The 27,619-nt window shown below is 40.4% G+C and overlaps 1 protein-coding gene across 1 annotated transcript; it reads left to right on the forward strand.

Annotated features, from left to right (window-relative positions):
- Positions 1–12,834: 12,834 nt before the first annotated feature.
- LOC133816339 (polcalcin Syr v 3-like) lies at positions 12,835–13,074 on the forward strand. Its single transcript, XM_062248887.1, has one exon. It carries the CDS (start codon positions 12,835–12,837, stop codon positions 13,072–13,074), a length of 240 nt encoding a protein of 79 aa, XP_062104871.1.
- Positions 13,075–27,619: the final 14,545 nt, after the last annotated feature.

Consider the following 27,619-nt stretch of genomic DNA (forward strand, 5'->3'; position numbering starts at 1 on the left):
AAGGCAAAACAAACAGACAGTCATTAGGATTTGTGTATTCTTTTTTATTAATATTATTTTATTTCTATGTATATCCTGCGGTTTCGGATCATGGATCGAGTCGAATATCACAACTTCTTCTACCCATCTTATATATTGTCCTTTTTGTTTTTTTTTGTAATAGAAACTGTTTAGTAGGCGAGATTTTACGAAAAAGTTCTTCAGATTTATAGGAGAGAACCATTTTTTCTTTTTTCAATGTGAATTTAACAATCCCTGTCCTGACCCACTCCTCGACCATGGCGATCGAACAGGTGGTTATGTACATTCAACCCTGCAGCTCTCCATCTAAGGATTGGTCCAACTTTCCTTTTCCTTTACATGCACCACGTAGCATCCGTGAGCCAAGGCCTAGCAAGAAAACACAACAACAGAGCATAAACAATCAACAGACAATTCAGTATCTCATACCGCATCACATTTTCTCAACCATATAAGCATTCATCATAATCAAGTATTGCACATACTAAACATATCAACTCATATCATATCAGTTCACAAATGATAACTAGGGCTACCGCCCTCAGGCCACTCCCTCCGTTATCCCACTGACTCCGGCCCGCTTAAACCGAGCTCATTGAATATGAAGCTGTCCTCAGCAACCAGTGCCAAGCCGCGCCCTATGCGCAAATATTGTGTACGGCACCCTTAGGCTGCCATCACATGTCCCATGGCATAATACCATCACTGACATAATACAAATATCAGGAGCACTTAGTCCCATCACAAACATATAACCGGGTGCAGTTTTCTTACCTTTCGATTTGCTAGCTTTGATCACTTGACTCCTTGAGCACGATCCCTCTCGATCCCTAGCGCTCACCTAAACACAACCATAGGTCAAAGTCATCACCAACCTTCAAGTCCAAAACCTAGCCTCGGGACCAATCCCGAGCTCCCGGGAAGTCCTAGTTCCACCAAACAAGGTGGTGGAATCAAACCCCAAACCCTTGGTCAAAAACCCTTGAAAATAACCCTAAAATTCATTTCTAAAGACAGGGTATCGCTACAACGCTCATTGGAGGGTGCTACAGCGCTACAAGCAGAACCAAAACACCCTCAGCATGCATGGCCTAGCTCTACAGCGCCCAAAGGCTAGCGCTGTAGCGCTAGTCACAGACAGGCAACCTCCAAATTTTCCCTCATGTGATTTCCTCGAACCAAATTCAATCAAAACTTCTCCAAACCTTCACCAAACTAAAAAAAACCTTATTAACACACTCCACTCATCCCAAGCACCGAAAATACCCAGAACTCAAGCACATGCATCCCTAATCTCAAAATTCACCATAGCCACTTCTAGACATCAAAACTCAGCTGAAACCAGTTAAACATCAAAGTTAGAAGCTCAGAATTCATACCTTTAATGGGAATTCAATTTCAAGATAACCTCTACACCTCCTTAGCTTGCTCTTCCTCACCCTTTGGCCTGAATTCCCTAAAGTTCCCATCAAACTCAGCTCATACACATAGTTGAAAAACCAAAACCAGCAATTAAAGAAACTACAAAGCCTTACCTCAAGTGTTAGGGTGTTCCTGCTAAACCTCTACCAATTCTCCAATCCTAGCTTAGGATTCTTGATGCTCAGCCTAACTTAGCTCCTCCCTGAGCTTTGCCCCAAAAATACTCAAGAAACTGATGAAGAAAGAATAAACCGACCTTAGGAAACTCTCTGTTTTCTCCTTTTCCTTTTTCTTCCTTTTCCTTCTTTTCTTTCTTTCCTCATCCTTCTACCCTTTTCTACAATTCCCACTAAGTATAAAACCCCAGCATATCTATCCCTTGCAAGCCAAATCACCTTACTGCCCTCCCCTTTAATCTCAAGTCCTTTAATCCACTTAAGGGCATTTTGGTCATTTCACCCTATTCCCGCTAGTTCCTCAAGTGTCTCTAATATTTTCCGCTTACTTCCCGATACCAAATTAATCACCAATTATATTCCTCGATATCAAAATAGACTCCAATATACTCACTAAATTCCCATTTATACCCCTAGGCTCACCCCAAGCCGGGTATAAATCCCCGCCATGACTTTTTCGCTAATCTACTCACTAGGGTAGTCTCGAGTCACAGATCACAGATATATCCACATAATAATGTGGTCTCGACAATTATCACATATATCAGTACAGTTATGCCCATAACAGCCAAAATTACGATTACGCCTTTCTAACCTAATCAGGGCCTACATGCATACTAATACACATAGTCATGCATCTCGAATATTCAAATAGTCATATAACATGCTTTAAATCATAATCATGCATTTTACTCATTAAAGTCACACATAATTCCCATTATGCCCTCCAGGCACACTAATCAAGGCCCTTAAGCCTCATTAGCGAATTTGGGTCGTTACAATATATGATCAAAATCTTTTAACCCTAACTTGTCAGATGACTTTAGAAGAACATTTATGTCCAAATGACTTTATTACCAAGTCTTGCATTATTTTAAACACACAGTGTAACGGTCTAGGATACCCAAGGCATTACATTAACTATGATACTGCTATTTGTTCTCATCCTTGGGGTTGTGGTTTGGGGACTATTGTGAGAGATTCTACAAGGAAAGTTATAGCAGTTTAAAGCACTTTAAAAAAATGCTGGTACTTTGTGGAAACAATATAGGTGTTGGCAGTCAAAATGGGCATGAAGCTTGCTTTGCATTTACATATGTCCAAGTTTTCTCTTTCTTCAAACAATTCTTTAGTGATTGAAATTCTGTTTTTAGTAATTACCAAATTAATTAAACCATGTGAATTAATTAAAGTGCGGAATGGTAATTAAGTGTTTACATAGATAACAGTTCTGTCAGGACAGAATCCAAACTTGTCACGACAGAAACTGAACACAATAAAAAGACAGTGCAAAACAATAAAGAACACAGTGAATTTTTACAAGGTTCAGAAACCCTTTCGGATAACCTATTCCTTGAGACCACGCCCAGAGAATAAAACAAATTAATAAAGAATCACAAGTACAAAAATATTGACTTAAACAAAACAAGAAACAACTTATTCTTTTGTAATTCTTGAGTTGCACGAAAATATATAAGCAAATAAACCAGAAACAACTTTGGGTAAGTACCGAATATTTGCAATATAAAGCTTTCCTTTATAAACAAATTGGGACAATATAAGCTAAATAAGGAAGCTCATAATTATCCAAAATTCACAAAATGGGAAAGTGGATTTCTGAAAATTATAATAAAGGGAAACAACCAATTCCGAAAATTATAATAATGGGAAACAACCAATTTATCTTTTAAGAAAAAGATATTTCTATAAAAATGTCGATTATAGGATTTACAATCTCCCCCTTTGGCAATTTTATAGACAAAGAATATCTATTTTTAAAAGATCCCTGGAAAACACAAGTAAGTGCTTAAAATCATAAGAGTCACAAAATGACTCCCCCTGCGAAGGATAACCAAAGCACAAGATAAAACAGTTAACAAAAACCAATAAGAACCAGTAGGTCAGTCAACATATTCAATGTACCAAAAAATAGAGTTACTCTCTCTCCCCCTCATTGTCTAAGAAAATGCCAAAGAACAAGGCAAATGAAACCAAAAGAAAGACACATTAAGTGTTCTTTTACATCTAACAAAAGTAAAATAAAAATAGATCAAAGGTACTGAGATCATCATGGGGCAGGAGAGTTGGATGCACTGAGAATGGCCAATGAAGCAATAATTTGGTGCTGAGTCTCCTCCATTAGAGTGAACCGGTCAGAAAGACTTGTAATTCTTGTCTGGACATTAGCAAGATCAGTCGGGACAGCAGGAGTGTCAGTCACAACATTGCCATAACCAGGACCAGCCAGATTAATTCCTTTGACTTTTCGAGCTGTGGACAGAGCATGATCATCTTTGACAGTATAGGTGGGACCAACCAAAGGAGAAGTCAAGGTCTCATGGGACTTCTTCAAAGGACGTTGAGAGTCCAAGAGTTTGTAAATGACTTGTGGAAACATCAAGTGTTGCACCTTGCGTTTGGCACCACTTAAAGACATGATTTGGTCAAAAATAACAGCAACAAGATCTATGGCGACTCCAGTACCAATTTTGAACAATAGAAAGGCCATGTCTTGAGTGATGGTGGAGGAATGAGTGGTAGGCATCAAATTAAACATTGCGAATTTGAAAAGAGCACCATAATAATGAGTGAGATCTATGACTCGAAGAGAGGTGCTCGGTTCCCACACCATAGCTTGACCAACCAATTCAGACAAAACTTGATCCTTTGCAAACTCAATAGAATCATCAATCTCAACAGGAACGAGATTCAGGGCCTTAGCAATTTCAGACGAACTAAAATTATACCAATGTCCCCTAACATACACTTTATGGAACATAAAAGAAGATTGGTCTAATAACTCATCATTCAAATTTGCATAAAATTCTTTAACAACCCGAGGCACAAACCCATCAAACCCAGACAAGGATTGCAACCAACCTCTTTCCTCTAAAGTAAGTAATACCCCAAAAACATGATGAGGAGCAAAAAGAAAATTTTGCTCACTAATAAAATGACAATGGTCATAAAATTGCATGTTCTTCTCATTATCATTAAAGCAGAATGTAAGAGAATGGGCTTTGAAAGAACCTGAGGTATGGACAGGAGCACCTTTTTCCTTGGCAAGTTTGGAAGAAAATTTGGGAAATGCCAATGGTGTGGAGCCTTTTGGGTCAGATGCAACAGGAGAGGCTTCAGATGGGTCTTCTTCAGATCCAGTCTCCTCAGCCAAATCATCAAGAGGAACATCAGGATTTGGCTTGGTCAAAGAAGGGTCCAACTCAGGCTGAGATTCTTTCGTCTCAGGAGAGACATCCTCCGATGAGGTGCAAGGAGGAGTGTTGATTTTTGCCTTTAATTTAAAACGAGATAAAGGAGATGAATCAGAGATGGAGATGGTACCTTTAGATTGAGCCACTTTGGCCTTCTTCCCTTTCTTCGTTCCAACAGCTTTGGTCTTACATTTGCCCTTTGCCTTGGGTGTCAACACATCAGGAGATAGCAAGGATTCAGAGTCATGATCAGATGGATCAGACACATCTTCAGTGGAAATTGATTTGGAATGACTTGTTGCCATGGCCGGTTTGGCTTTTACTTGATCTTCGGGAGAGGTGAGTGAAACTGCTGAAGCTAGGATTGGCTCAGCATCCAAGTTGGGGAACATAACTCCTTTACTAGAAGCTCCAAGAACAGAAGATCCTATAGGACCCGAAAGAGCAAGAACCTTCTTTCTTGCTGTGGTTTTAGGTCGACGGCCCGGAGTAGGAGAGACAGTAGGGATAGATGTTGGGATTGGAGGAGTGGCAGTGGGAACTAATTCAGGAATTGTCTCCTGCTGAGACTTCATGGACTTGGAAGATGAACTACGGCCTTGAGTCTTCATGGCTGCTAAGAGAGAAACAAGTGAAACACAAACCCCCAAGGATTTCCTGAGGGAATCAAATCTGACCGTGTCTAAGGCTTTAGTAAAAATATCTGCAATTTGTTTGTTAGCCTCAATATATTCTAAAATCAATGTTTTGTTTTCAACAAGTTCCCTAATAAAATGATGACGAATGTCAATATGTTTGGTGCGAGAGTGCTGAACAGGATTTTTGGAGATATTAATAGCACTTGTATTATCACAAAAAATGGTTAAAGTTTTAATATCAAACCCATAGTCTGCCAACATTTGTTTCATCCACAAAAGTTGAGTACAACAGCTTCCATCAGCAATGTACTCAGCTTCGGCTGTTGACAAGCAGATGGAGTTTTGTTTTTTACTATGCCAGGAGACCAAATTGTTTCCTAAGTAAAAACATCCACCACTTGTACTTTTGCGATCATCATTGTTTCCTGCCCAATCTGCATCACTATAACACACAAGGTTAGAATTTGTCTCTTTGGAGTACCAAATGCCTAAATCAAGAGTATTATTGTTGTAATGAATAATTCTTTTTACAACAGTCACATAAGAATCCATGGGGTTCCCTTGGAAACGAGCACATACTCCAACACTGTAACTGATGTCAGGGCGACTTGCAGTTAAGTAAAGGAGACTCCCAATCATACTCTTGTAAAGAGTTGGATCAACTTTCTTCCCATTTTCATCTTTAGATAATTTGACCGTAGTACCCATTGGAGTTTTAGCAAGTTTAGATGCATCGAGTCCAAATCTTTTCACTAGACTTCTTGCATACTTGCTTTGTGAAATGAAAATTCCTTCATCTGACTGCTTCACTTGAAGTCCTAGGAAGAAATTGAGTTCTCCTACCATGCTCATCTCCACCTCTTCCTGCATTTGTTTCACAAATTCCTGCACTAGAGAATCATTAGTAGAACCAAACACTATATCATCAAAATAGATTTGTGCTATCATAATATTTTGATCAACATTTTTGATAAAAAAAAAGTGTTTTGTCTACTCCCCCTCTCTTGTTCCCCTTTGAGACCAAAAAATGAGTTAGTCTCTCATACCAAGCCCGTGGGGCTTGTTTCAGCCCATACAAAGCTTTTTGCAATTTAAACACATGATTAGGATTGTAAGGATCCTCAAACCCTTTGGGCTGTTCCACATAAGCTTCTTCATTCAAAAATCCATTTAAAAAGGCAAATTTTACATCCATTTGGAACAATTTAAAACCAAGAACACATGAAATAGCTAGTAATAATCTTATGGATTCAAGTCTTGCAACAGGGGAAAATGTCTCATCAAAATTAATTCCTTCAACTTGAGTGTACCCCTGTGCAACTAGTCTAGCTTTATTTCGTATTATGGTCAGTTTTATTTTTAAATATCCACTTTGTACCTATAACATTGGTATGACTCGGTCTAGGGACAAGAATCCATACCTCATTCCTTGTGAATTGATCTAACTCTTCTTGCATAGTATTGATCCATGATTCATCATTTAAGTCCTCATTCACATTTTTTGGTTCCAAAGTAGAAGTAAAACAAACATATTGAACTAAATTTACATACCTCTTCCGAGTGACCATACTCTCTTCAAGATTTCCCAAAATAAGGTCGGATGGGTGATTCTTTTTTACTCTGGTTGATGGTTCTTTTTGAACGGAGTCAGAGGAAGTAACTGGATTTTCCTTCTCTATTTGCCAAGTTTTTGTTTCGACAGAATCGGCATTTGATACGTCATCAGTTCCTGTTGTCCCCTCCGAAGGCTGTGATGTCAGATCTGCCATTTCTTTGTGATGTTGAACATCAATGAGCCTGTCAATTTCCTCCTCATGGGAGTACTCAAAAAAATCTTGTAAATCATCTATAACCACATTAGTTGATTCCATAATAGTTTGGGTTCTCATGTTATAAACATGATAAGCCCTACTATTGGTGGAATAACCAAGAAAAACTCCCATATCACTTTTGGCATCAAATTTGCCTAGATTCTCACGATCTTTAAGAATATAACACAGACACCCAAAAACATGAAAATAATTGACATTGGGTTTTCTACCTTTCCAGATTTCATAAGGAGTTTTATTTGTACTTGGACGCAGAAAAACACGATTCATTGTGTAACAAGCTGTATTAATTGCTTCTGCCCACAATTTCTTTGTGAGTTTTTTGCTATTAAGCATAATTCTGGCCATTTCCTGCAAGGTACGATTTTTCCGTTCCACTACCCCATTTTGTTCAGGGGTTTTGGAAGCAGAAAATTCATGCAAAATTCCAAAAGATTTACAATATTCATCATAAACATAATTTTCAAACTCCTTACCATGGTCACTCCTTATTCGTACAATCTTTCCAAAGTTACAATTTTTTTCAACTCTCAATCTTGTACATGGAGTTTGAAAAGCTTCAAACGTATCTAATTTTTCTCTTAAGAAATCTACCCAAATAAATCTAGAAAAATCATCCACACATACAAAAATGTATCTCTTACCATTAATACTTTCAACTTGTATAGGACCCATGAGATCCATATGCAAAAATTCCAACACATTTGAAGTATTAATATCGGATAATGCTTTATGAGAAATTTTCAACTGTTTTCCCAATTGACATGATTCACACTTACCAAGCGATTCTTTACCCTACTTGGGTATACCACGGATGAGACCTGCATTAGCAATCTTTTTCATGTTCTTAAAATTTATATGTCCAAGTTTTTCATGCCACAAGTCAGTAATATTAAAACTTGATGAAGATGCATGACATGTGAATTTTTGTGTGAGAGTGTAACAATTATCCAAAGAATGAGAACCTTTGAGAACAATATCACCACTTTGATTTAAAACATTACACTCATCATGCGAAAAATTAACAAGAAAACCTTGGTCACAAATTTAACTTATGCTAATTAAGTTGGCTTTCAGCCCATCAACAAGAAGCACATTTTTCAGTTTCGGTAACCCTTCGATGTTTAGAGTACCTTTACCTAAAATATTTCCTGTCATTCCATCCCCAAATGTTACTACTCCACACTTCAAGGATTTGAAGTTCGTAAGTATGTTGGCATTACCTGTCATATGTCTTGAACAACCGCTATCAAAGTACCATGAACTAGATGCATGCATTTTATGACAGGTAAAGGTAGCTAAGCAAACAGAGTTAACTTTCTTGACCCATATTGTTTTTGATTTTGAATTTCTTTTGGTCAAGAATTGATTCATGCTACCAAAGTGTTTAACATAATTCTTTTTGAACAAATTTAACAGAGAAAAGCACTTAGGTCTTACGTGTCCTTTCATCCCACAAAAATGACAAACTGGTACAAATTGTTCAATGTTTCTTTTTGGAGAAATTTTCTTTAGTTGTAGATCTGTTGCAACAGATGACAACTTTGTGCTCTCAGCAGCGTGACTTGTTCCTACAAAACAGTTAGTTGGCACAACAGACGGATAATTCATAGATTTTACAAAAACCGTTTTTCTTGAGGACTCAGATCCATTAGATCCTAATCCACTGTAATCACCAACCTTTTTTCCTACAGAAAGAATATCATCCAATATTCCAGATCTATGATTAAGCATTTTGACACCTTTTTGCAAAAAAATCAATTTCTTTATTCAAAGAATTAATTTCATCATTTTTGGAAGCAATAATCATCTCAAGTTTGTCAATTTTTTTAACAAATTTTTTATTATTATTAGCCATTAGACGATTCTCATAACACACTTTCAGCCATTGATCATACATTATTTTATAAGACTCTTTCAGTGACTCCTCATCTAAGTCAGAATCATCAGAATCACTGTTAGAATTCTCATTATTCTGAACAGAGTTATTAAGGCATAACACATTCTTGCAATTAATTGAAGAGAAAAACATACCTTTGTGAACAGAGGTTAAGGCAACACTGTTCAGAGTCTTGATCACTCCACGTGGCTGTCATGACTTTCTTTTTCTTTAAGGTATTTGCACACTGAGATTGAATGTGTCCAAATCCTTCACATTCCCTACACTGAATACCCTTTTTATTAGTTTCAAAGGGTTTAGAAAAATTACCTTTTGGATTTTTGGATATGGCCTTTTTGTTTCCCAATTTATTTATTTATGTATTTTTGAAAAATTTTTGTCAACAGGGCCATCTCATCATCCGAACTTTCCTTATTTTCTTTAGAAGATTTCAAGGCAATAGATTTTTCCTTGATTTCTTCTGTCTTGGTTTTTTGTCTAATTTTCTGGTTTAGTTCAAAAGTTCGAAGTGAACCCATCAATTCTTCTACTTTTATTTTGTCCAGATCTTTTGCTTCTTCAATTGCCGTTAGCTTTGTCTGAAACCTGTCAGGGAGAACTCTAACAATTTTTCGAACCAAAACATTCTCTTCAAGTTTTTCACCAAGAGCAAAATATTCGTTAGCAATATCTGACAATTTCTCATAAAATTCAGTGAGGGTTTCATTTTCATTCATTTTCAAAAAAAATTGTGAGCATAACAAGCCTAGAACGCTTGACATCAGCAGTTCCTTCAAATTGTGTTTGAAGGATTTTCCAAGCATCTTTGGCCGAAACACGTGAAGAAATCAATTTAATGTAACCTTCACCAACGCCATTAAAAATAGCATGTAATGCTTTATTATTGTAACTAAACAGTTTGTCTTCAGCATCACTCCAGTCAAGTTCAGATTTTACCTTAGTTACATCATCGCTTTCTGCTGGAGGAGTCCAACCACTTAAAACAGCTCTCCAAGCCTTTTCATCTTGAGATTTGATGAAGGCTCTCATTCTAACTTTCCAATATGGATAGTTTGAATCATTAAGTAAAGGGGGGCGAGTTATGGAGCCTCCTTCTGTGAAAAAAGACATTGCAAGAACAAGAACAACAAACGGAATAAACCAAGATCACACTCAGAAATGAGTGACCCACTTTGATACCAATTGAAATTCCGTTTTTTGTAATTACCAAATTAATTAAACCATGTGGATTAATTAGAGTGCGGAATGGTAATTAACTGTTTACACAGATAACAGTTTTGTCGGGACAGAATCCAAACTTGTCACGACAGAAACTGAACACAATAAAAAGACAGTGCAAAATAATAAAGAACACATCGAATTTTTGCAAGGTTCAGAAACCCTTTCGGATAACCTACTCCTTGGGGCCACGCCCAGAGAATAAAACCAATTAATAAAGAATCACAAGTACAAAAATATTGACTTAAACAAAACAAGACCCCCTCTTGAGATTTGCCGCAACTTTGTTGTACTTCTCTTCACTAATCTGATTTTGATTGAAACGCTCAACCACTTGAACTCCCTTCAATGGCCAGCGAGTGCTTGCATCCTCCCGACGCAAGGCTTGTAAAAATCTTCTCGCGAAGACTATAAACGTTGTGTTCAAATTACAATGTGTATTCACTCATGGACATGATATAAACTCACCACTAAAAACTAAACACACATATTACTACAAGATCACGTGAATACTTATGATCTTGAATACAAAGAGGAACTCTCACAAATATTACAATAATGCTCACGAATAATGCACTAAAGAGTTCGCTTTTCTCACTACCTTTAGAGCCCTATTTATAGAGTCCTTTTTCGTGCTCTTAAAGGCTGAGAAAGAATTCTTCTAATAAAGGCAAGAATCATAGAAGTTATTCTTGATTGATGAAGAGTTGCATTTTTTAGAAGATGCTGATCCGACAGATACGATTTTGGTGGGGACAGCTCAGACCTGTGTCGGATAAAAACACAAGCTCAAAAATGAAACGGCAATTAATGACATTAAGGAACCAGTTTCCTATTTGTAATACTTGAGCTACACAAAAATATATAAGCAAATAAACCAGAAATAACTTTAGGTAAGTACCGAATATTTGCAATATAAAGCTTCCCTTTATAAACAAATTGGGACAACATAAGCTAAATAAGGAAGCTCATAATTATCCAAAATTCACAAAATGGGAAAGTGGATTTCCGAAAATTATAATAAAAGGAAACAACTAATTCCAAAAATTATAATAAAGGAAAACAACCAATTTATCTTTTAAGAAAAAGATATTTCTATAAAAATGCCGATTATAGGATTTATAGTGATCATAGCTCTTCATGAGGCGTCGGAGTTGGCTACAGATTAAGAGCTTTTGAATTTTGATAAATGTACATATTGTTTTCACTCTTTCCGTGAATCTAACAATGTAGCTCACGCATTAGCTGATTTTGCTTGTAAATCCTTAGTGCATACGGTCTGGATTGGTGTTATTTCTGAGTGTGCTTCTCGCCTAATTTGTGGGGAAGTGCCTTAATGGTTGGTTGCAATAATAGTTTCATTTAAAAAAAAAAAAACTTAAAAACAATAATGATTGTACCAACTTATTATTTTTATAAAACATAAATTTTAGGTGTAAGAAATAAAAACAAATAATTATTTGTATTATTATTTTTAAGAATAAATACTTTTTTTTATGGATAATCGTAAATAAATCATTTTTATTTTTATTTTTTACAGGATTTGTAAAGGTTTTGTCGACAAAATTAGTATCCCTTTACATAAGATATATAATAATCTCCGAAATAATTTAAATATAGTAAATATAAACAAATTACTTCTTCTATCCAAAAGTTATTAATTTGTAAAAATGGAAAAGAAAAGTAAACAATAATTTTTATTTTTGTGTGGGTAAAAAATAATTTTTTTAGACATAAAGTAAACTGTAAATATTTAATTGAGTTGTTTTTAAAAATTTAATCGTTAATTGTAAAATAAAAAAATGAATTGTCAAAAAAGTACAAAAATAATATATATTCATTATGATATATAATATATCGATCTATTATAATTTAAATAGAAAAAACTATAATTTAGTTGGAAATTAGACATCCACCACATGGATGTTGGGTGGAGAGAAGAATATGGTCAGCATTGGAGTAGCAATGAACTAAAAATTAGGAAAATCATATATATATGGGGAACCTGTAATTTTGTAAGGGGTCATTGATAAAAATAAATAATAAGAAATATATTATTAGCACACAAAAATTATAGTACTACTCGTCTTAATGCTTGTTTTGTAAGCACATTTAAAATCTGACATTTGGATGAAGAAAGCGAGATAGAGAGAGTTATTCAAAAGGGGAAATCCACAAATAATTTAGTATTGGTAGAATATGAAGAGTGGAACGTTTCATTCTCAGGAAGTCCGAGACTTATGCTGAAAACTCCGAATTTAGAGATCGAACAACATGCATTAATCTTATTTGTATATATTTGTGTCTCTTTAAAAAGCCAAATAATGTAGGCATATGTAGCAATAGTATCCACACACTACACACATAAAAAAGATAAAAATATACATACAAGACATAATTAATTGATCATCTATCAAGATGGAAAATAATAATATAAAGAGTATTTTCACCAAGTTGGACATCAATAAGGACGGACAAATCTCGGCGGTTGAGCTGGGTGAGTCGCTCAAAAAACTTGGCTCCGTCACGGCCGAAGAGGTCCAACGGATGATGGAAGAGATCGACACTGATGGGAACGGCTTCATCTCTTTTAAGGAGTTCTCCGATTTTGCCGATGCAAACACTGGATTGATCAAGGATGTCGCCAAGATATTCTAATTTTCATTATTATTATTATTACTATATATTCTCCTATTAATTATTCATTTCATTCTCTTTTTCTTAATTACTCATAATATGCACTCAGCATCCATTTTTCCTGAATTTTTTTCACATATTATATCAAATATATATGTAATAGCTGCTTTTGGATTAGTTAAAAACTTTTCTTCTTTTGTAGTAGCATTATTTATCATCCTACGCGTTACAATAAGTAATATTATTCATACAGATAGCAAAACAACATTATCAACTAAAAATGCTGAAGGAAAAAACAAGATGGATAATTTTTACGTTTTTTTTTAATTTGTAGAAACTAGCTATGATTCAATTCCCATACAAGTGTTGAAACTGAGATGTCAAAGGAACGGTAGTTATTGTTGCAAAATAATGTGGTAAGAACATGATAAATAGTCATTTTGAGGCCAATCTTTGAGGGGTACCACTTAGTCTTAGTAAAGATTACAGCGAAAATATACTCTTCTACGTGAGAGTTTCGAATCGATTTATCATCCGCTCAAAATGGTTGTTGAGTGAATGAAAAATTGATGCCCAAAGTTGGTCTTTTAAAATGGAAGATAAATTCAAAAATCACAACGGGTAAATAGCAGCAAATCACTTTGGTCAAAGTTGAGATTACAAGTCTGATTAATTTTGATTGATATTAAGAAATTAATCTTCAAAATTTTGTGGGATATTTGAGCATTAATGCACTCGGTTTCACATACGTTTTAAACCCTTCATAAAGCCTATAAAAGGAGGATTCTTGTCACGACCTGAGCCCTAGGCAGTGACAAATGTGTAATTAATATTCATAACTTGGGTGGTCAAATGTCAAACTTTGACCATTGTTGGAAAATAACCCTTATAAATGATCATTTAATTTATACTAAATAGTATCATAATTATAAGTAAAAAATAATAGAATAACTCTTATAATTATATATAAAAAAATATTAGCGATAAAATCAGGATCATCTATCATTATACATAAAACAATAATAGTCTCACAATTATGTAATCACCAAATAGTTAAATTTAATAAGTTACAAATCATAAAAATATACTTAGCATCCATAATTCCTCAAACTAAATAGCATAGCTAAATTCCAACATAATATACCTTCATAGAATTAGGAATAATTCACAAGTCATAAAGTTAGCCTTGAACATGAAACCTTAAAGATAATTAGATTGGACTAAATTAGGAGAAATTCAGAAATCGGATCCCTATCCATCTTGATATCCATCAATCTCAAATTGCGCGTTCTCCTGGAAGGGATAAATAGGGGTGAGCTTATAAAGTCCAGTAGGAATAAAACTATTCACAAAATACCCATTGTTTTAAAAAAAAAATTCCTACATGGTTTTCTTTTAAAACAAAACATATTATCATCACGTGTAAACAAAGACAGAGAGACCACACATAATAACAAGAGACAAACTACATGTGCACATCACACCGTCCACTAGAACCTTAGTTCCCGATACCCACCATAGAAAAATCGACATCCTAAACCGGGTAGCCGAGTCTGATAACCACCGTGAGAGGGAGGCTCAGAACACTTCCTGTATACAGATGCTAGGTCTTTACACCTACATGTGTGTGGACACCAGACCTACCTATGATGACACGGAGACTAGGTCGTGAAATAACAACATGCACAACTCATAATCAGTGTGACTCTCATTAGTATTACTAAATGTAGGTAAACATGAATAACAAGAAACATATTCCCTTATATTTTAGAAAATTGGGCATCATAACGACTGCATTTGAATAAAACCCAAAAATCATAACCTTGATCAATATGTATATAAAAATATCATTGGCATACAGTGCCATCAGAACAATCCAGAAAAAACATGCAGATTAAGTTTTTCATTTTTCAAACATTCTTTAAATATCAAAATTGGAATATGTTTAATGCAATTCAATATAAGTAGAATAATTCCAATAATCAAGTTGAGTCCCTACCTCCTTAGAATTGTCAATCAGATTCCAAAGCAAATCTCCTAAGCTTAATGATAATTTTAGAGTGATTTAATCTAATTTTAATATCACATTTTTCCTATGTGCATCAAATGACAAAATGATTATCAACATTGCATTCCTCATTACAAATCGTGTCCAATGACATAAAATATGACTATATTTAAAATTTCATGTTCCGAAACCTTACCCAAGCGGTGCACAGTGGTGGTTGGCAGCAGCAGTGAATGGTGTACTGACAATGTCAATGAGTAACTGCATGACATATATCAACATGATCTTCTCAATGAGTACATCACAAATATACAACTTATCAGCCCAAACAACTACCGGTGTCGCCGGAAAATGCTTCGAACGAGGCGAAGATACCCAAAATCTTGTCATAGAAAAATGACGAGTTGTTCAGAATGACTAGTGGGCCACATTCCTCTCTTCACGCTAGTTCCAATGGTACCAACCATTCGCCGAGGGGTGGCCAGAGTTGGTCAGAAAACGCATTCATAGTTTTAACGTCGAAACTTTGACTGACTACTCCAGGAATACGACGGTGAGTGAGAGGCTGCCTCTTAGTGGCTGATTTCATTGATGGTTGGTGAACACTTCTGGGCGGTGTGTGGCAACAGATGGTGGTTGGAAAATGTGTTGGTTTTTATAGATCAAATCAGAGATTATACGCAACGGAACAACAATCAAAATTGTTAATTTAATCCCACAAGATTTCTAGATCTACTTCTTCACATGCATACATATATATTGAATCAAAGAAATGAATAGAAAATTACCTTAGGTCCTTCCTTGCTGCTATCTTTTTGTATGGAAAAAATTCTTGAGATCTCACACCAAGTACTTCCAAAATGTTCTCAGCACACAAAGAACGAGTGTGGGCTCGCTATAGAAAATAATAGGCAAAATCTATTTATCAAATGTGCTCAAGACATGAGATCTGATAAAGTTTGGACCTAAGTTTGTGAAGAACAGTTACCTCTGTTTGTATCACTGTTCTCTTTTTCTTAGAGAGATTTCACGATATTTTTCTATCCCTGAAAAATTACGTTCCGAAAAAGTATTATCCTATATGTTGACGCGGTTCTTCGGCAACAGGTAATTAAGAGAAGAAGAGAAAGAGATTAGTACTTAAAAGTAGAACCGCCGCAGATATGAAATCTTTGTGAAAAGAACTAGGTGACCTTAAACACGTTTTTAAGTTGTTCGAAGGTTAAAAATCCTTCTACTCCACTAGTCAATATTATTGATCTTTTCTGGGTAATTGGTTTACCAAATATATAGTTCTTACAAGACTATTTTTTCCAACCCCTATCAATTCCCAGGGTCTCCATATTTATAGGAGAAGGCACCTGGAAATTGGTAGGGAGGTCATCCCGTGACCTTACCATTTGTCATATCAAGTCTGTGATATTCATGATTACTTCCTAAACCTGACACACAAGTGTGGTCTAATCAGTATGGAAGGAGATAATGGGCCGCACGGCCCAACCCGTCCGTGGGTGTCTGAATACGCACGTTCCTGCGGCGTGTCCGAGAAGTCAGGGGGATATCGGACACGTGATGGCAGGATTATGCACGTTTATCTTGCGTGTTGACTTCCCATAGGGTCAGAGCTTCCTGAGAAGCTCGCTACCGGAGCAATCCATAACCCGAGCTGATCCGTCAGTGGTCGCCGGATGTTGTTCCCAGCTCCTGGAACAACAAGAGGGAGCAGGAAACTCCATCCCCTCGAGCTAGAAAGGGCCCGTCCTGAAGATAAAGCCTCTGGCCTGTGGGAGCCTCGGGCTAAATCATGTTTAGTCTGAGGATCGTCTTGCTAAACAGTCCGTGGGAAATCCAGGGCGTACATCTGCCCCCCAAGCTCCTGCTCGTGGTCCATGACGTCAGACATGGGAGACCACAGTAGGAGCTTTTAGACTTCTCCCACAACCCTTCGCATTCCATGCTTTTCGCATGCGTCTGATACGTGGAACGCCGTGGGTGGCGACGGTACACTCTACGAGAACCGCATTAAATGGCCTAGCCTACTGTCCAGCCGTCGTTTCACATTTCGAGTGGAGGGTCTCCCAGGAGCCTTTTACACGTGATCCCCCCTTGTATAAAAAGGGGGTGGTCATCCCACGCATGGACCACCTTACCATTCAGAACCTCTCAAATTTCCTTCTTTTCTCTCTGACCTTCCGAAGAACAAAACCCTCATTTCCATTGCTCTCATCTTCTCCGTTCACGAAGCTTAAGCGTGCGAGTTCCTTCAAGGCCTTGGAGACTACTGTGCCAACGAAGCTCCTACCAGTGCAGCAACCTCGCTCACCATCCAACCCTATACTGTAAGTCTTCTGACCTGGTTACGACCAGGAACTTATTTTGAAAAAACTTAGTTCGCGTCAACTTTTATCCGTATCCCGTGCTCTTTAAAGAAGAACCTCGGTCAACAAATTTTAGCTAACTTCTAAGTTTTATGACCTGGTTAAGACCAGGAGCTTATTTTGAAAAAACTTAGTTCGCGTCAACTTTTATCCGTATCCCGGGCTCTTTAAAGAAGAACCTCGGTCAACAAATTTTAGCTAACTTCTAAGTTTTATGACCTGGTTAAGACCAGGAGCTTATTTTGAAAAAACTTAGTTCGCGTCAACTTTTATCCGTATCCCGGGCTCTTTAAAGAAGAACCTCGGTCAACAAATTTTAGCTAACTTCTAAGTTTTATGACCTGGTTAAGACCAGGAGCTTATTTTGAAAAAGCTCAGATCGCGTCAACTTTTATCCGTATCCCGGGCTCTTTAAAGAAGAACCACGGTCAACAAATTTTTGTTAACTTCCAAGTTTTATGACCTGGTTAAGACCAGGAGCTTATTTTGAAAAAACTCAGATCGCGTCAACTTTTATCCGTATCCCGGGCTCTTTAAAGAAGAACCACGGTCAACAAATTTTTGTTAACTTCCAAGTTTTATGACCTGGTTAAGACCAGGAGCTTATTTTGAAAAAACTCAGATCGCGTCAACTTTTATCCGTATCCCGGGCTCTTTAAAGAAGAACCACGGTCAACAAATTTTTGTTAACTTCCAAGTTTTATGACCTGGTTAAGACCAGGATAGGACTTAGTTTGTGATAACTCTTATCCATAGATAAAAATTAACACCTAAGTCGTTAAGGAGACCTGGATATATCCAGGTACCATATGCCCCCCAAGTAACTGGGAAAGGGTCTTTCGTTGTTACTTTAAAATTACCCTTGCAGATAACGAGAAACATTTGATTTTTATTTATACATGGAAGGTGACCTTCTAGGTCTTACAAATGTTTATTGATAATATTTCTTTAGATGGATTGCATTCCAAGTCCGCGGGACCGCCCCTCCACCAAGTCGAGCTAATTTATACGTCCCTTCTTTGATGACTTCGATGACCTGGTATGGTCCTTCCCAGCTTGGTCCCAAAACCCCATCTTTGGGATCTTTCCCGGCCAGGAAAACTCTCCTCAAGACCAAATCGCCAACGCTAAAGGCACGTCTTTTGACCTTAGTGTTGAAGTAGCGAGTGATTTTCTGTTGATAATGGGCGAGCTGGAGTTGTGAATCCTCTCGCCTCTCATCCATCAAGTCTAAGGAGTGGCATAGGAGCTCGTGGTTCTTGTCTTGTTCGTAGGACCGGACCCTGTGCGACAGGACCTTTACCTCCACGGGGAGGACCGCTTCACTTCCAAAGGTTAGGGAGAAAGGAGTGTGACCCGTGGGAGTCCGATGTGAGGGTCTATAGGCCCACAGAACTTGGGGGAGCTGTTCTGGCCAGATCCCCTTTGCCTCACCTAACCTCTTCTTGAGGCTTGCCTTCAGAGTTTTATTGACAGCTTCGACCCTGCCGTTCGCCTGGGGATAGGCCACGGATGAGAAACTTTTCACAATTCCGTTCTTTTCGCAAAATTCGGTGAACAGGTCGCTGTCAAATTGAGTGCCATTGTCGGAAACGATCTTTTTGGGTAGGCCGAATCGACAAACGATGCTTTTAACCACGAAGTCTAGCACCTTTTTCGATGTTATTGTCGCCAACGGCTCTGCTTCGGCCCACTTTGTGAAGTAGTCAATGGCTACCACGGCGTAACGGACCCCGCCCTTTCCGGTGGGCAGGGCGCCTATTAGATCTATGCCCCAAATGGCGAAGGGCCAAGGAGACGATATCATTTTTAGCTCGGCCGGGGGTGCTCGTGCAACCGCGGCGAGCCGCTGACATTTGTCGCACTTTTTTACGTATGAGATCGAGTCTTTGGACAGAGTCGGCCAGTAAAAACCCTGCCGAAGGATCTTCAAGGCCAGGCTTTGCCCCCCAGTGTGATCTCCGCAGAATCCGTCATGAACTTCCTGCAGGATGGCCTTCGCCTCACTTGGAAGAACACACTGGAAGAGAGGTAATGAATGCCCACGTCGGTACAACACCCCCTCGACTAGCGTATATCTCGGAGCTTGATAAAGGACTCGCCGTACGTCGTTGCGCCCTTCGGGTAACTTGCCCTCGACGAGGTACTCAACAATGGGAGTCATCCAGGTCGGTCTGATGTCAATCATCTCAATATCCGCTCGATCTCCGTCTATGCTTGGTTTGTCCAAGAACTCAATTGGCACCAACCCCAGGGTTTCTGCCTCCCCCGAGGTGGCGAGCTTGGCGAGAGCATCTGCATTGGCGTTCTGCTCCCGAGGTATCTGCTCGATCGACCCTTGCCCAAACGTAGACAATTCGGATTTTACCTTAGCCAAATAAGAGGCCATCTTGGGACCCCGCGCCTGATACTCGTCTAAGACCTGATTCACCACGAGCTGGGAGTCGCTGAAGCATTGGACAGAGCTTGCCTTTAGCTCGCTAGCTATCCTAAGTCCGGCTAACAAGGCCTCGTACTCTGCCTCGTTGTTGGACGCCTTGAACCCGAACCTCAGCGCCGAATGGAATCTATGTCCTTCTGGGGATATCAGAATGATTCCGGCCCCGGAGCCGTTCTCGTTAGATGAGCCATCAACGAAGATCCTCCACGATGAGCCTGAGGATGTGAGCTGCTGTGAATCTTCCGATGGGATCTCACAGAATCCCGCGCATTCTGCCACGAAGTCGGCCAAGGCTTGACTTTTTATGGTAGTTCGGGGAGTATAGAAAATATCGAACTGACTGAGTTCGACCGCCCACTTTAGCAAGCGTCCCGAGGCTTCAGGCTTTTGCAAAACCTGCCTTAGAGGCTGATCGGTCATGACGTGTACAGAGTGGGACTTGAAGTATGGCCTGAGTTTTCGCGAGGCCGTGATTAGGCAGAACGCCAGCTTTTCCATCAACGGGTACCTTGACTCAGCTCCGAGGAGTCTCTTGCTGATGTAATAAACCGGTTTCTGAGCCTGGTCCTCTTCTCGCACCAGAACGGCACTAGCTGCGTCCTCAGTCACGGCCATGTAGAGGAAAAGAGGTTCTCCTACCCTGGGCTTTGATAGCACAGGTGGCTCAGCTAGGTGCGTTTTTAGGTCGAGGAATGCGCCCTCGCACTCTACTGTCCATTCGAACTTCTTGTTTCCGCGGAGCAGGTTGTAGAAAGGCAGGCACTTGTCGGTCGATTTGGAAATGAACCGGTTCAGTGCCGCCACCCTTCCTGTGAGGCCTTGGACATCTTTCCGCGACCTGGGGGATGGAAGCTCGAGCAGTGACCTGATCTTGTCGGGATTTGCCTCGATTCCTCGGGTATTGACTATGAAACCCAAGAACTTCCCCGATGCGACACCGAAAGTGCATTTCTGAGGATTGAGCCTCATGCCATATTCTCGCAGTATGTTAAAACATTCTTCCAGGTCGGCAACGTGGTTGGTGGCAGTCTTTGACTTGACAAGCATATCATCGACGTACACTTCCATGTTCTTCCCGATCTGATCCGCGAACATTCTATTTACCAGCCTTTGGTAGGTTGCCCCGGCATTCTTAAGACCGAACGGCATGACCTTATAACAATAGACATTAGTCGGGGTCATAAAGCTGGTATGATCCTGGTCTGCTGGATTCATCGCGATCTGATTGTAGCCCGAGTACGCGTCCATGAAGGACATGAGCTCGTGCCCCGCCGTGGCATCCACCAGTTGATCGATCCTCGGCAACGGAAAGCAATCCTTGGGGCAGGCTTTATTCAGGTCGGAAAATCAATACAGGTCCGCCACTTGCCATTGGGCTTTGGAACTAACACGGGATTGGCAACCCAAATGGGAAATCTGGCTTCGCGGATAAAGCCACATTTTTTGAGCCGGGCCACTTCTTCTTCAAGGGCCTCGGCTCGGGTTGTCCCTAAACGCCTCTGCTTTTGAGACTTTGCAGGGACGCTTTTGTCTAGGTGGAGCGTGTGCATGATTACGCTCGGACTGATCCCTATCATGTCCTCGTGCGACCATGCGAATACGTCTAGGTTCTTTTTCAGAAACGCGGTCAGATCCGCCTTTCTTCTATCGCAGAGGTTCTTTCCAAGCTTCACCGTCCGTGAAGGATTTTGTTCATCGATGCCTACCTCCTCGAGATCTTCAATAGCTTGGAGCTCGGACCTGTCCTCGCCTACTCGGGGGTCAATGTCCTCGCTTAAGGCGAGCTTTTCGTCTTCGGAAACCCGAGGTTCTTTAATCTCAGGGGCCGCCTTGGGTCCCTGCGATTCCTCTTCATCCTGAATGGCCATCGCCACCTGCCCGGGTTTAGATTTTCCCTTCATGGAAATGCTGTAGCATTCCCTGGCAGCGAGCTGATCGCCCTTGATAGTGCAGACCCCTGTCGAAGTAGGGAACTTCATGGCGAGGTGCCGGACGGATGTGATGGCTTCGAAAGCAACGAGCGTTGGTCAGCCCAAAATTGCATTGTAGGCAGCAGAGCAGTCAATGACTACGAATTCGAGCAGTTTGGACACTGTTCGGGACTCGTCGCCTAGGGTGATCACCAGCTCGATCGTTCCTATCGCTGCTGACCCTCCGCCTGAAAAACCATATAGCATCATCGAGGTTGCCTTCAGCTCGGAGACGGTCCACTAACACCCTCCTTACTCTCCGGTTGGCGAGCTGGACTGCTACGACCAAGGGATCGTTATGAGGGAATTGGACATGGCCCGCGTCCTCCTCCGTGAAAGTGACTGGTTGTTTCTCTAATCTTTGTTGTTTTGATTGACGCTGTTCCGGGACGAACTCCCCTCCATTGTGGGCCTTCAACTCATTTATGTACCTCTTCTGGGTGCCTCTGCTCGTGCCAGCCATGCGTGGCCCTCCAGAGATGGTGGAAATCTCTCCCTCGATCACGGGGGGAGGGACGTCCTGATCGACTCGAGGTCCAGGTTGACTGGCTCGGATCTCCGGAGCGGGTCGACCTGTGGGGACCCTGTTCCGCGAGTATTGCGCCAACGGACCTGCTCGGATGAGAGTCTCGATTTCATCTTTGAGGTGCCTGCAGTCGTCGGTATTGTGCCCGACGTCGTTATGAAAACGGCAGAATTTGGAAGCGTCTCTCTTTCCCTTAGGGTGCTTTATTGGCTCCGGTCTTCTCCAGGGGACTCGCGTAGCGTTGGCCAGGAAAATATTCTCTCTGGTTTGGGTGAGCTCGGTATACGCTGTGAACACGGGCTTGAATTTATCCACGGACTTATTCTTCTTTTGACCGTGCTGGACGTTTTCACCATTTCCTTTTCTTTTGCCGCCACCGGGCTGGTTGCTCTGCGTGACGTCGGGAGTCGCTACTACGATCTCTGTTCCCGCCCCAGCGGGCTTCTCGAGGACCTGGCTGGTTCCCGCGGCTGAAGCTTCAGCTTCCTCCAAGTTTATCCATTCTTGGGCTCTGTTAAGGAATTCACTAACTGAGCTGACCCCCCTCCTTTGAATATCCTTCCACAGATCTCCGCCTACTAGGATCCCGGTCCTCATAGCCATGAGTTTGGAGCTGTCGTCGGCGTCTCTGGCTCGAGCAGCGACATTTGCAAATTTGCTCAAGTAGGCTTTTAGCGTTTCTCCAGGTTGCTGTCTCACGTTAGCTAGGGAGTCGGCCTGGACCCTGGCGGCCTGAGAGGCGCGGAATGCCCTCTTGAAGTCAGCCGAAAAGGTCTTCCAGGAGCTGATTGACTGCCTTTTACTTTGTTTGAACCACTGCCTGGCAGGTCCAGTTAGGGTGGAAGGGAAGATCAAGCAACGAAGCTCTGGCCCGATGTTATGAGCCATCATTAGGGTGTTGAACATCCCTAAGTGGTCAGATGGGTCTCCATCCCCGTTGAACTTTGACAAGTGAGGCATACGAAAGCCAGAAGGGTATGCCGTTGCTGCTATGTTGGGGGCGAAGAGCTCCATCTCATCCCCTGAATCATATTCGTCTTTTTCTTTCTCCGACAGGAGCTTCTTCATCAACTCCTCCATTTGAGTTAAGCGCTCTAGGGTTTTGTCCTGAGATCCTGGGTTATTGCGGGGCTGTCCAACAGCTCCGGACCCGTTGTACATATTAGGCGGGTTATTGCCCCTCCTATCTGGAGATAGGTCATTTGGGGCATTCCCACCATTACGTACTTCGGATCGGACCCCAACTGAGCGGGCCTGGCTACCATCCCTAACTCGATCCTCTCTGTGAGAGTTGAGGCGATCTCGAAGGTCGCCTCCATGGGAATTATGGTGACTTTGTGCTGAACTTAGTCGCTGTCGCAGGTCTCCTCCCGAAAGATCACTCCGTGCGCTACCGGTCCAGTGACTCCTGCTGGACAGGCTCGATGTGCGTCTTTGGCGGCTCCGACCTGCTCCTCCTCCCGGCGCCCTGCTGCTGCGGGAAGGCCCGGCCGATGGCGGGTCTCTCCTACTATTTCCGTAGGTCGGGATGTCTCGGATGGGCTGAGGAGACGGGTATTTGATGGGAGAAGGAGGATGCCTGACCGGAGAGGCGATCCTAGTGCCGTCTGGACGGACTAAATTTGGTGGGGGCCTCTCGGCCCTGCCAGCTTGATGGTTTCGCGCTGGGCGATCTGGACGAGGAACTGGACGCTCTTCGGGGACGGGCTGACGTCTCCGGATCTCCTCGGCCCTCCTTTGGGAATTTCCCCTATCTCTTCCGGGTGTCCTCGAGGAAGGCTGAGAGCTAGGGGTTGATGTCTTAACCGAACGGCTGTACTGCTGCGGTTCGGTCTGAGGCATTTCCCTGAAGTTCGCCTCTTGATGGCGTGATGAAGGGGTGGAGTTGGCTGCAGGGAGTCTACCCGAACGGCTATGCCTGGATCGATTACTCCGGCGAGACTTAGGAGCCTCGCCTTGCCTCTCTCCAATGTTACCGTTGGTTGTGAGAGGGGGTAGTCGACTCAGAATATCCTGGATTTGCTGACCAGCTGCTGCTAGTTGGCTCCTCAGTTGAGCATTCTCCATCTCCACCGCAGTATAATAACCTGGATTCGGATTAGGCGGCCGGGGCATCGAACTACCAGTGTCGTCTTGGCCGGCCGGCTGCTTTCCTGGCCTTTGCTGGACTTCAGGAACTTGCTCCTCGGGGAGGGCAACATGGCGGGCCTCCTGCCCATCATGCTGTTCTGTCTCGTTGCCATGTTTGGATCGAGTGGTCACCATAGTTGTATGTTTGTGGTAGTACTAATTGGACTTGCTCTCAATGAAAGCACCAAACTGTTGACGCGGTTCTTCGGCAACAGGTAATTAAGAGAAGAAGAGAAAGAGATTAGTACTTAAAAGTAGAACCGCCGCAGATATGATATCTTTGTGAAAAGAACTAGGTGACCTTAAACACGTTTTTAAGTGGTTCGAAGGTTAAAAATCCTTCTACTCCACTAGTCAATATTATTGATCTTTTCTGGGTAATTGGTTTACCAAATATATAGTTCTTACAAGACTATTTTTTCCAACCCCTATCAATTCCCAGGGTCTCCATATTTATAGGAGAAGGCACCTGGAAATTGGTAGGGAGGTCATCCCGTGACCTTACCATTTGTCATATCAAGTCTGTGATATTCATGATTACTTCCTAAACCTGACACACAAGTGTGGTCTAATCAGTATGGAAGGAGATAATGGGCCGCACGGCCCAACCCGTCCGTGGGTGTCTGAATACGCACGTTCCTGCGGCGTGTCCGAGAAGTCAGGGGGATATCGGACACGTGATGGCAGGATTATGCACGTTTATCTTGCGTGTTGACTTCCCATAGGGTCAGAGCTTCCTGAGAAGCTCGCTACCGGAGCAATCCATAACCCGAGCTGATCCGTCAGTGGTCGCCGGATGTTGTTCCCAGCTCTTGGAACAACAAGAGGGAGCAGGAAACTCCATCCCCTCGAGCTAGAAAGGGCCCGTCCTGAAGATAAAGCCTCTGGCCTGTGGGAGCCTCGGGCTAAATCATGTTTAGTCCGAGGATCGTCTTGCTAAACAGCCCGTGGGAAATCCAGGGCGTACACTATATTTAATATATCCAATATATTAAAAATACAATATTAGTTATTTTAAACAATTTGAAAATAACTAATCAATTATCAGAATATGTTTAAATAGTAATATTTTAATCATATTACAATATCTCATTATTTATTTAATATTTAAATAACTAAAATTGTGGAATCAAAAAACTACTCAGAGTTTCTTATGCGTGTAGCACAGTGACTGTGCACTGTGCTACACGTGTACCATATGTCAGGGATGGCATGTGATTTTTCCCAATTTTTATTATTATTTAGATACAAAAAATCCCAAATTCAAAATTAACTATATTTTTGTTAAATCAAATAATTAATTAATTCTAAATTAATTAATTACACATAATTATACAATAATTATGTTTGATGCATAGAAAAATATTTTACTTATCAAATAAGTCATTTTGCCCATTTGTGTATTTACCTTTGTCAGTGTTTGTTTGAGCCATTTCGGGGACCATGGACCTATAACATTAAGCTTCAATAAATTGAAACTAAATAATTAAAATCTTTAATTATAATAGTTAATTTATTAATTATGATATTTCTCCACTATAAATTCAGAATTGCACTCTTTATGTTATAGATATACTTTTACAGAAATCTTATCTTAAGTCATCCATTGATATAACCATCTTACAATAGTTCAACCCTCTAATTAATTAGTTCATAAATTAGAATGGAAGAATTACCATTTTACCTTTCTAATTTACTTCTTATTCCTTAAGTCCCATTAATTTACTAGTGAATAATTAATCTATAATTTAATTATAGATTTAAGCTCAAAATCATTCAGTTCCAAAATTAACCCTTAAGGGAATTAATATAGGATCCATTAGGAAAGATTAGATTTTGTATTGTTGATACATGTTCCCAACCATCTATGATATCAAATCTCCAAAACAAAAGTCATTAGCCTCATTCTATGAAGAGACCTTAACGAATGAATCAAAAGATTTAATAAACATGAACATGAGTTCATGAACACTCATGATTTAGGTTGATATATAAATGATCATCATTTATGATATGAATTACAAGTTTTTATTGTTAAATGGTTTTTGGATAAAGACTTTTATTCATATCGGTCCATGTCATATATAATCATATTATATAAAGCACCTTTATCGAGATGTCTTACCACATCAATAATCAGAATCTAGATTGTAATGCCCCGAATTCTCCGATGTGGTTTAGTGGCGGTTTAGTTGGCCGGGACGGCCGTAATTGTTTAATTACGCCATTAAATGAATATATGCATGTTTATGTGAATTATATTATAATATGATGATATATGCATGCATGTGGGTCCACATTTGAAAAATGATGCTGTTTTGATAATTTGGCCCATTGAGGGTAAATTTGTGTATTTGGGTGCATGATGTGATTTGTGAATGAGATTCCATTATTATGGAGATATATTAGAGCTATTCGGCATGAGATGGTCATTTTTAGTGGATTAGCGGTTTTGTCATAACGGGGTCAATTTTGGGGTAATAGGAATGTTTATTTGATGATAAATTGGGAATATTTGAGATCAGGGTGAAATTCTGGAGATTTTGACTATAATGTCCCTGGGGGTGTTTTCGGGACCCCGAGCATTAGGTTTTATTTGAGGTTACTTAAGCTTGAAGTAGCTGTCAGATAGAACGTACGATTAGAAAACCTCTCGTTCTCCTTCGTTAGTTCATTTTTGCCACCCGAAGAATATTTGAAGAAATCTCGAGTTCTAGGAGTAGGAATCGAGCGAGGATCGAGGCATAGCGATCCTAGGAAAGATTAGAAGCATCTTAACCGAAGGATTTGACAGAAAATAACCTAATCGAAGGTAATCTAAGTTTAAAGTTTTGAGTTTTTAGAGTTTCTAAGCTTTGAATTGGACTTTGTGAATTGTTGAGTTTTCTATTTGTTTGAACCTAGTGTTTTGAGGGTTTTGATGCATTGGAAAGCTTGTGAACCTTGTTTTGATGATTGGGGAATGTTTAGGTATGATTTTGGAGGTTTTGAGAAGTTGAAAACGCGTTTGGGAATGGCCCAGGGTTGGGGGCCGCGACCTTGTTCTTGGGCGTCGCGGCCCTAGCTCGAGGTTGAGGGAGGAGGTTCTGTTTGTGCTGGGCGTCGCGGCCCTTG

Source organism: Humulus lupulus, chromosome 2 (assembly GCF_963169125.1).
Source record: "Humulus lupulus chromosome 2, drHumLupu1.1, whole genome shotgun sequence".
NCBI lineage: Eukaryota > Viridiplantae > Streptophyta > Magnoliopsida > Rosales > Cannabaceae > Humulus > Humulus lupulus.

Coding starts and splice junctions, on each gene's coding strand:
- LOC133816339 (XM_062248887.1), top strand. CDS start 12,835: ATGGAAAATAATAATATAAAGAGTATTTTCACCAAGTTGGACATCAAT.